At 35.3% G+C, this 10,978-nt stretch overlaps 1 protein-coding gene across 1 annotated transcript; it reads left to right on the top strand.

The window, feature by feature from the left end:
- Positions 1 to 180: 180 nt before the first annotated feature.
- On the top strand, positions 181 to 6,290 carry Mrpl50 (mitochondrial ribosomal protein L50). Its single transcript, XM_027930962.3, has 2 exons — positions 181 to 312; positions 5,382 to 6,290. Exons 1-2 carry the CDS (start codon positions 221 to 223, stop codon positions 5,767 to 5,769), a joined length of 480 nt encoding a protein of 159 aa, XP_027786763.2. The 5' UTR covers positions 181 to 220; the 3' UTR covers positions 5,770 to 6,290.
- The last annotated feature ends 4,688 nt before the right edge of the window (positions 6,291 to 10,978 follow it).

Raw genomic sequence — 10,978 nt, 5'->3', positions numbered from 1 at the left:
GCCCCGCAACTACAACTCCCATCTTGCTCCGAGACTCGACGCGGCGCAGCCTCCTACGGCCACGCTACCTGACTACATTTCCCGGCGTGCAAAAGGAGAGGGCAACGACGGGGTGGGCGGGGGAAGGAAACACCTGCCACTAAGCTTTCATCCGATTGGCTGGTCTGTGTGCATCACGTTCGGCTGAGAGAAGAATTTAGGTCACCGGCACTTCGCGAAAATGGCGATGTTGTGTGTGTCCGGCATTGCTAGAAGAGGCTTGACGTGGATAGTCTTAGGGACGACGCGCAGAGAATTTTGGTCTCGACCCAGGTAAAACTGAAGTTCGGACGGTGGGTTGCGTTCATGAAAAGTAAGGAAAGAAACCGAGGAGGATTAGGGGACGAGTTCAGAAGGCAGTGCCATGCCATTAAGACGGGACCCTGTTCTGAGCCGCATCAGAGTAAGAACAAGAAGAGCGTTAGGATTCTGAGTTCAGACGCTTCAGTGAGGGTCTCCGCGAGTGCTGGGCCCAGTCACGTCCCCTCTCTGTCTTGATTTTCCAATAACGGAAATACCGTCCCTTTTCCCTTCCACCTCACTCATGAGTTAAGTAGAGTTTTAAGCGCGTGTGCCGGGCACCGAGTGTGGTGTCAGAAAACCAATGGCTCATTTGGAATATCCACTTCCACACGAACGTGAAAGTCGGTATGTATCTAATGGAAATTAAACCCCACCTAAAACATGAACGTGAAAGTACTTGGTAAACTAAAATCATATGTTGCTTCACAGATTCAGAAACGAAGTGCATGCTCTTGTTTTGTTCGTTTGTTGATTCATTGATGAACTCAATAAATAGTTATTAAATTGCTTTCCTGGGCCGGCATTTCTCTAAGCTTGTAGGATATAGCAGCAGAAGCAAATTTCCTTCTCCGCGCCAAAGTACTCGTGACACATGAGGTAGTCGAGGCCCACAAAGAGGAATTATTTTTCCCACAATCGCAAATCAAGTTAATGGCAGAGTTGGATCTAGAAACCTGGTCTCCTAACTGCCCCTCTGCTGTTTTTCCTACTGTACCGTGTGGAATCCTCCGACGGTAAATCTGTTTGACCTACATCATGTTTAGGGCATCAAAATTTAAGGTGGTGCCCTCCATGGTGTCCCTCTCCTGTAATTCCAGTGACTCAGGAGGCTGAGGAAGGAGGATTGCAAGTTGTCTGTCAATGGAGTCTTTAGAGTTTTCTACTTACAAGATTGTATCATCTGCAAACAAAGGCAATTTTACTTCTTTTTGATTTGGATGTCGTCTATTTCTTTTTCTTCCCTAATAGCTCTTGGTAGGATTTCCAGTACTATGTTTAATATAAGTGGAAAGTACTATGTTTAAAAGAAGACTAAGCATTCTTGCTTTGTACTAAAATCTTAGAGGGAAAAAAAAACTTTTATTTTTTCTGTTGTTTATAATGTTAACTGTGGTCTTCTCTAAATGATGTCTTTTATGTCAGGGTAGGTTCCAACTAAATTTTTAGAGTTTTTATCATAGGACTATGTCAGATGGTTTTTCTGCATATTTTGAGAAGATCATGTGGTTTTAAATTTTTCATTCTGTTAATGTGGTGTATCTAGTGATTTGAACATGTTGAACGAACTTTTCATTCCAGAGGTAAATCCTACTTGGTCATAGTGTAGTCTTTGATATGATGTTGAATTTGATTTGTTAGCATTTTATTCTGATTTTTTTCATCTATATTCATAGAGGTATTGTCTTGTAGTCCCCCCCACACACACTTATAGTTGTCTGGTAGTGTCTTTGGTTGGCTTTCATATCTTATTTTCATAAAATAAATTTGGAAGCATTTTATATTCTAACTTTTGCAAAAGTTTAAGAAGGGTTAGTAGTTGAACTTGGTGGCTCATGCCTATAATCCCAGTAACTCAGAGGATGAAACAGGAGAATCAAGTTTGAGCAACTTAGCAAGACCCTATCTAAAAATAAAAAGGGGATGTATCTCAGTGGTAGAGCAAACCTGGGCTCAACCCCTTGTAACAAAAAGAAGAAGGTAGGTACTAATTTTTATTTGAATATTTGGTAGAATTAACCCAGGAAGCCATCTGGCTCCAGGCTTTTTATTTGTTGGGAGTTTTTTGATTACTACTTTAATCTCCTCATTGGTTTATTGGTCTGTTTCGGCTTTCAATTCTTTCTAGACTTAGTTTTGGTGGGTTGCATGTTTCTAGGAACATACACATTTCTTCTGGATTATCCACTTTGTTAACATGTAATTATTTATAATGGTCCCATATGATACTTTCTAATTCTGAGGCGTGTATTATCATATCTCCTCTTAAATTTTTGATTTTACATAGGTGAGTCTTCTCTCTCTGGCCTTGTCTCTCTCTCTTTTTCCTTTAGTAAGGGTTTTTCAGTTTTTGTATTTTCAAAACACTAACTCTTAGTTTGTTATTAATGTTAGGTTGTTTGAAATCTTTTTTAATATTGGCATTTATTGCTGTAAACTTCTGTCTTAGTAGTACTTTTTTGCGGCTTATAACTTTTGTTGTGTCATGTCTCATTTTCATTTATTTTGAGGGTTAAAAAAAAAAATTCGTATTGATTTACTCATTGACCCACTGGTTGTTCAGGAGTATCTTGCTCACTTTCCACATATTTGTGGAATTTTTGTTTGCTGATTTCTAGTTTTATTCAGTTGTGGTCAGAAAGGATAGTGTATTTTGATCTTAAATTTGTTGAGACTTTGTGACCTAACAGAATGAAAATTTTTAAAACCACATGATCCTCTCAATAGATGCAGAAAAGCCATCTGACATAGTTCTAACATTCATTTATGATAAAAGCTCTAATACTAAATAATGTTCTGTGTGTAATTGAGCAGAATGTGTACTTTTCTGCTGTTAAATAGAAAGTTTGGCATGTGTCTGTTAGATCTATTTGGCATATAGTATTATTCAGGTTTTTTCTTTATTGATTTTCTGTATGGATGTTCTGTCCATTATTGAAAGTAGGTTATTGAATTCTTCCATTGTTTTGTGGTCACCTTCTTTCAGGTCTGCTAATATTTGCTTTATATACTTAGGTGCTCTAATGTTCAATGCATATATAAGTTGTTATCTTCCTGTTGAATTAACCATTTTATCATTATATAATGACTTTGTTTATCTATAAAGAAAGATTTTGGCTTTAAGGTTAATTTTGTCTGATAGAAATATAGCCATGCCTGCTTTCTTTTGGTTTTCAGTTGTATAGAATTTTTTTTTTTTCTATCCCTTCACTTTCAGACTGTATGTGTCCTTGAATCTAAAATGAGTTTCTTATAGAGAGCATATAGTTGGGTCTTGATTTTAAATCCATTTAGCCACTTAGTCCTTTTTATTTTTTATTTTTTTGGCAATAAAATTTATGTTTTTACTTACATAAATACAAAGTTTTGTATTTGCAGAAAAGTTAGGAGATATTACAGAGACATCTATATAGTCAATTGTTTTTCTACTAACAACTTATATAATTATTTTACTATTATTAATGAACCAATATTAATATTATTAGTGTATAGATTGCATATTTTATTCATATTTCTTTCAGTGCTACCTAATGTCCTTTTAGTCTTCTTGTAGTGACAGTTTCTCAGACTTTTCTTGTTTTTGATTATCTTCACTATGTCTTTTGATTGGGCTATTTAGTCCATTCACATGAACTACATTTCATTCTGGGTGTGATAATGTGTGGCCAGAGTGATTGACAATATGAGAGCTGAGAGGACAGAGACTAAGTATAGACAACTCTTTGAGAATTTGAGTGGTAGCTGGAGGGCAATGTGGAGTCTATGGTGAATTTTTTCTTTAAAAATGTGGGATATTATATCATATTTTTTACTCTGGAATTACTTTAGTAGGGCTTTAGTTCATCTTTTGATGCTGAGAGTGGGTAATTGATGAAGAATAGAAGTTGATTTGAATCATGGTTCTGGATGCTGGCAAATCATCATCTGCCCAGCAACTGGCAAGGGCCTTCTTGCTGCCTCATAACATGGCAGAGGGCATCACATGGCAAGACAAAGCAAGTGTCCTACCTTGGGTCTCTCTTCTTTCACAAAGCCACTAATGTCATCATGGAATCCCCTACCCTCATGACCTCATCTAATCCTAATTACCTTCCAGAACCTTCCAAAGGTCCCCACATCCAAATATCATTAATATATGGGGATTCAGTGTTGGGAACTTTAGGGAACCTACTTTAAATAGAAAGTAGGTAGTGAGAGGTTGATGAACAATTATGTAGAAAGAGGGATTAATTGCTGGAAGAAAGTCTTTTAAGTAGGCAAGGAGGAATTACATTAAAAACCACATTCTTGGCCAGACACCATTTTCTTTCTGGTGCTTCCATTTTCTGTGGGGATCAATCCTAGTCAGATGCTAATTCCATGAGAAATAGGATTCCCTAGGTAGTTCACAAACAAGTCTTACATTAAGCATGTAAATGGTATGTCAGGCAGATTCACTTCCATTGACCTGTTTACTCAGTACTTATTTAAGTAGCTATTATGTTTCAAAGAACCCCAAAATCAATTAAAAAGATAATCTATATTGAGGAATTTATGGTTTGATACGGTGATTCTCAACCAAGACAATGTTGCCACCTGGGGACACATGGCAGTATCTTTGGTTGTCATGACTGGGGGGCAAGGATATTACTAAAAATCCTACAATGAACAGGATTCATGTTCCCCCACCCGCAACAACAAAGAATTATCTAGTCCAAAATGTAAATATATTTGAGGCTGGGAAACCCTGGTCTCGTTAGAAAAACTAGAATATAAATAAAATTAAAACTTAGTGTGTGATATATTCTTGAGAGCAATATAAAATGCTGAGAAGATGAGAGGAACTTAATTATATTTGGGGAAATCAAGTTAAAGTTTCTTAGAAGACAACAATTTTGCCCCAGAACTTATATGATAAGTAAAATTTCTGCAAGAAAGCATTTAGGAAAGGATATAACTTGAGCTAACACATGATTTGGAAAAGTCAGATTGTATTAAATTTGAGATTAGTGGGAGGTAAGGTTAGAGAGGTAGATTGAGGTTAGATTTTCGAGGACTAGGAATCCCAGATAGAATGATTTACCTTACTTCTTTACCCATCCCTAGGAATTTTTAGAGTATGTAAAAACATAGTTTTTGTTTTCTGTTTATGCCAACTCATTCACCTATAAGCATTCTGAGGGTAGGAACTTATTCTTTTGTGGTCTTCACCATGCCTAGAAAGTAGTAAAGTATGCAATTACTTGTTGAGTTTGATTGGTGAACAAGATTCAGTCAAGTGTTTGTTAACTTCATTAATGCAGTGAACCAAAGATTCACATATTTGTTTTTGATCATTCCAGAAAAGAAAAAGAACCAGTGGAGACTGAGATGATAGAAGAGGTAAAAAAAGAGCCTATTCTGGTGTGTCCTCCCTTGCGAAGCCGAACATACATACCTCCTGAAGATCTTCAGAGTCGTTTGGAATCTCATATGAAAGAAGTTTTTGGTTTATCCCTTCCCAGTAATTGGCAGGATATCTCCCTGGAAGATTGTCATATGAAGTTTAATCTCTTGGCACATTTGGCTGATGACTTGGGCCATGCAGTGCCTAACTCCAGGCTTTACCAGATGTGCAGGGTCAGAGATGTTCTTGATTTCTATAATGTCCCTGTTCAAGATCGATCTAAATTTGATGAACTTAATGCCAATGATTTGCCTCCCAATTTGAAAATCACTTGGAGTTACTGAGCAGTTCAGAAGATAAACACATGGAAGTCATTTGCCCTGAGCAAGGGGGCTGTTTTAGACTTTTTGATACTTTACCTATCAGAACACTGCTCCAAATCTATTTTTTCCATAGAGGAATGCAATATCTCTTTTTTTCCTCTTTTATCATGAATTAACAAAGAAATAACAGGATTTTCTATTTTCACATTTGCTGAAACCATTCTCTTTTTTTTAAATGGAATCAGGTCATTAAGAATTTATGGACGGTTTCTTCAGAGGACCACTATAATGAGTTTAAGATTGGAGGTCATTACAAGTTCAGATGTGGTCTTTACCCTTCTTAGGCATAAAGCAATAGTTGCAAGAAGATGTTCTAATCCTATTAGGACTCTTAAATCTATGCTGTAATGATCATATGTAGAATACATAAGTAAGGAAACTTTTATTACATATAGAAAGTTGTTACTTTCACTGCATGAGTAGAAACAAAATATACAGTGCATTGTGGATTAATCTTTTGGAATTAAAGTATATTTCTTAAAGTGTGTTGTGTCTTTAATCTTTTTTAAGTGAAATTTGCTTTTTTTTTTTTTTTGCCTTATCATTCCCTTAAAATAAATATTATAACTTTGAAAAATTAGAACATGTGGCAACTATTATAAAGTGTTGTGGCTTTTTAAAATAAGAGATGCCAGATTCTATATTTAATTGCATATTCTCTTTAGAGGAGATGATGTTTATTTTAAACCTTTTATCTTTTCTGTAACTTTTAAAAATGGGCATTATAGTAAGAATCCACTAGTGTGGCAAATCTTTGCACTTTGATGTAGTTAGTTTGTGGAAAATACTCAAATAGAAGATTCCCAGATGGTTCTGAGTGACATAATTAAATGATTAGGAATTGTTTTCAGACTGTAGATAGGATTAAAGAAGTTGAGGCAAGAAGAAGAAATTTATCGTATTGTTTTATTTTGACTAATGACAATTCTGAAAGAAAAGTGATAGAAAGGTTTTAAGCAAAGGAAATTGCATTTATTCTCTCCCTGAATGACTTCTTTGAAGAGGGAAATAATCAGTTGGGTATATAAATTTTAGAATATTAATTTGAAAAATTATTTTAACAGTATAGTGTTATGCCTATAAAATATCTGTAGCACTGGCACTGTGGTTTTCAAGAACTTCGAAAGTGTCATTGTCTGGACCCTGACATTAGACGTTATAGCTGATATAATTGTGTCCTCTCTGCTTCAGATATATGTGAAAGAGGGATTCAGCATGGAAACATTTGAAATTTATGTACAGGATTTGATTGTGTTTCCCATACAATGACATGATGGAAATAAGGGATTGGGAGATCAGTGGGGAGGCAATGTTGATTACAAGTGGAGAAGTGTTTGCATAAACCAGAGTTCATGTTATTGTTAAGACAGAAAAAAATTACTCATTGTAGTATAGAACAGAACTCAAAATTTCAATTGCATCTGAGTCATCTGGGAATCTTTTGAAAATGCAGATTATTATTTAGTAAAAGTGAACGTGTCCGGAGCTTTTGCATGTCTCCAAAGCTTATAGGAGCTGTGCATGGAGGTACAAGCTTGTAATTTCAGTGACTTGGGAGGCTGAAGCAGGAGGATTACAAATTCAAGGTCAGCTTCAGCAAGTTAGTGAGGCCCTCAGCAATTTAGACTTTGTCTTAGAATGAAAATTAAAAGGGCTGGGAATGTAGCTTAGTGGTAAGTCCCGGGTTTAATCCCTAGTACCAAAAAAGGAAAAGACTCATAGATGATGCTGATGATGTTTTGAATAACATGACTCTAGAGAAGACAGAAGTATCATTCCTTGAAACAGTTCTGGTAAATTTAGCCATCCAGGAAGATAAGTTTCACATCCATCAGTATTTGTAGAGGGCATTACTGGTGTATAGGTCAGTACAATGACTGTTCAAGAATAATAGCCTTTAGTTTTCCTGGAAAGAAAAACATTTGCTACATTGTTTACCGAGTTAACCAAACATATGTAATAGTTTTACATTTTTTAAAAATTTATTGATTGCTATTTAAAAGAGCTATCAGTTCACTAATTTTAGAGAGTCAGAGTCAATAGAAATGATCTTACGTAAACTATATATTTCAAGTAGTGAAAGACTGCTCCCATTTAATTTTGACTTTTTTTTTTTAATTATAGAAGTAGTGTGTTGTGAGCCATCCATGGGCTGTATATGTGAACTATGTGTATTTGAGCATATGAGGGGACTGGTTTGACGTTGTGTGCTGACTGGGCTGTGCAAAGCAAGTGTACCTTTCTTCCCTCTCTGCATGTGGTTCCACACAGCACCTCAGATGGCTGTGACTTGCCAAGATGTCAATGAGTCTACTGACCATAAGAAATCACCAAGCAAGACTCCACCTTTTGAAACCCATCCCTTGCCTTATTTGGGTAGAATATTCTATTGAATGTCTTTTCCCCAATTAAAAACGGGAGTTTCAGGTGTGCACTCCCTTCTTCTCTCTTGCTTTTTCCAGCGCTGCCCAGTGTGCAGCTGACCCATGAGGACACAGAGCAGTCCCACCCTTGAAACTCAGGTTTGTGTGTTGTGTGGTTTCTTCACCATTTTCTTAGTTATTGCTGCATCCAACTCCTTTAAACTCAGCCTATCTTGTCAGCCTGGCCAGCTGGTGACAGTAGTGTATTTTTTTAGAAAATTGGGAAAAACAACAAAAAAAATTGTCACTGTCCTCTACTCAGATAATCATCTAACATTATGGCATATTTCCAAATGGAAAAATAAATATTTGTTAGGGTAGCTGGTGCAAATATCTACGTGACACACACCTCTGAGTCAAGCAAAGGTTTATTGACAGAGAATATCTGCCAGGCTGTCCTGTAAGCTGTTGCAAAAAACTTCTTAGCTATATAGTCATGTACAATGAAGTAGTTAAGAAGTGAGCCATCGGGTCCTGTGATTGTTACTTGGCATCTTTGTTGTGATTTTGATAGTCATGCCTGGGCAGGCTTCTTAAGATGGCAGGTGCTGATTTTCAAAGTGGAGGACCTAACTATTTCATGTATTTTATAATTCCTGTAGCATCATGTCCTTCACTCTTCCTTCACATTATGGGCTTTTCCCCTTAGCATTAAATAGTCTTCAAGAAAAAAAAGTTTGGTTAATAGCATATTATTTTATACTTGGATATTATCCAACCAATTGTCTATTATTGCATATTTAAATTATCCCGATTTTTATTTTTTTATGGATTTTTAAAAATCTGGCTTTTCTAGCTTTTTAAGAATTGGTCTGCCATAAAATTTCTTTCTACTCAAAAGCTATTTCTCGACCTACTCAGAAGTAGATACTAAATTTCTTGACCCTAACCTAGGCATGGACAACTTGATCCCTGGTTCTGTGATCTTAATCCCATTAGCAAGTATTCTGTGAATCCTAAAGTACAAGATGGTAGGTAGCTTAAAAATGCATGAACTTAGTCTTAGCCAAAATTACTTTCATATCATTCATTTTTTCATTTGCTTATTTCACAGTACAAAAGTATAGTTTTTACTTGAATGACTTGCAAATTTAAAAGTAGTTTCTAACTTTGGATTCCACAGAATTCTGATGTAGAATTTTACAGAACTCGGCAGCTTTTTTCCATCATGAAATATCAAATTCAAAATATTTAATACTGATTAAACAGTAGTCAGACATCATCCACATTGAAATTTTACAATGTCCCAGTAATGACCTTTATACCAATTTATTACAGCTTAGATCTTAAATGTCCCCCAAAGGCCATGTATTGAATGCTTGGTTGCTAGCTTTTGGCACTATTGGGAATTCGTGGAACTTTTAGGATGCAGGGACTAGTGTAAGAAAGTTAGGTCCACTGGAGGTGTGTGCTTGAAGGAGATGTTAGGAATCTAGCCCCTTCTCTGCTTCCTGGCTATTCCACTATATGATATTCTACCTCACCATAGGTTCATAAACAAAAGAGCCAACTGACCATGGACTCATACCTCTGAAACCATAAGCCAAAATAAAATCTTTTCCCCTTTTAAATTGATTATCTCAGTTATTTTGTGATATCAACGGAGAGCTGACTAACAATTTTAACCCTGATCCAGGATTCAGTACTGGTTCATTTATTTGTTCATTAATAACCAATTCATTAGTTATGCTATTTTATCTCCTTTACTTTGAAACAGTTTTTCAATGAAATTTTTTCAAGTACTGTATTTATCTAAATTAACATGAAGGTGTCATAGTATTCTTTAACTTCCTATTGATGTCTGTTGGAGCAATGAAGATAAGCTCTCTTTCATTTTGTGTATTTGTTATTTGTCTACAGTCTTATTTTTATTGGATTAGTCTAGCTTAGAGTTTGCTAACTGTCTTTTCAAAGAACAAAACTTTGTCTTGTTTTTTTTCTACTGTTTATTTTCTGTTTCATTAATGATGCTTTTATTATTTTCTGCTTCCTTTGAATTTATTGTGCTCTTCATTTTTTAGTATTTGGAGGTAATGTGTTAGGCCATTGATTTTAGACTTTTATAGTTCTCAAATACAGGCCATTAAAATTACAAACTTCCCCTTTTCAACTTTAGCTTTATCCTGACTTTTTATATTGTATCATTTTCATTTATTTTGATATATTTTATAATTTCCAGTGTGATTTCTTCTTTGACCCATGGATTATTAGAACATGCTCAATTTTCAAACATTAGAGGATTTTCTAGGCATTTTATTGTTATTTCAGATGTCATTGTGGTCAAAAGGTATGCTGAATGATTTCAACATTTTACTTTCATTCAGATTCATTTTATGGCCCAACTTATGACATGTCTTATTGTATTACTACCTGTGCTTGAAGGTGTTGGGTTTACTGTTCTGTGAATAGAAAGCAATTAGATCAAGATTGTTGCTAGTATTATTTAAATATATGCCTTTAATGAATTTTGTCAAGTTATTTTATCAGTTACTGAAAAAGATATGCTAAAAATTTTAGCTAATTGCTTGAAAAATTGTCTGTTACTTTAATTTTGTTAGTTTTTTGGTTCATGTATTTGAAATCCATTACAAGATCTTAAGATTTTTCTCATCTTGTCACATGAAATTTTAACATTTATGATCATATCATTATCTTTTGTCTCTAAAAAAGTCCACTTGGTCTTGAAATCTACTTACTCTGACATTAGTATTGCCACTTTAGAGGGTTTGTGAATCTGTGTCTCTGTA

This window comes from Marmota flaviventris, chromosome 13 (assembly GCF_047511675.1).
Source record: "Marmota flaviventris isolate mMarFla1 chromosome 13, mMarFla1.hap1, whole genome shotgun sequence".
NCBI classification, from domain to species: Eukaryota; Metazoa; Chordata; class Mammalia; order Rodentia; family Sciuridae; genus Marmota; species Marmota flaviventris.
This window is presented reverse-complemented; position numbering and strand designations above follow the sequence as displayed.

Coding starts and splice junctions, on each gene's coding strand:
- Mrpl50 (XM_027930962.3), top strand. CDS start 221: ATGGCGATGTTGTGTGTGTCCGGCATTGCTAGAAGAGGCTTGACGTGG. Junction 313..5,381: donor GAATTTTGGTCTCGACCCAG/GTAAAACTGAAG, acceptor TGATCATTCCAG/AAAAGAAAAAGAACCAGTGG.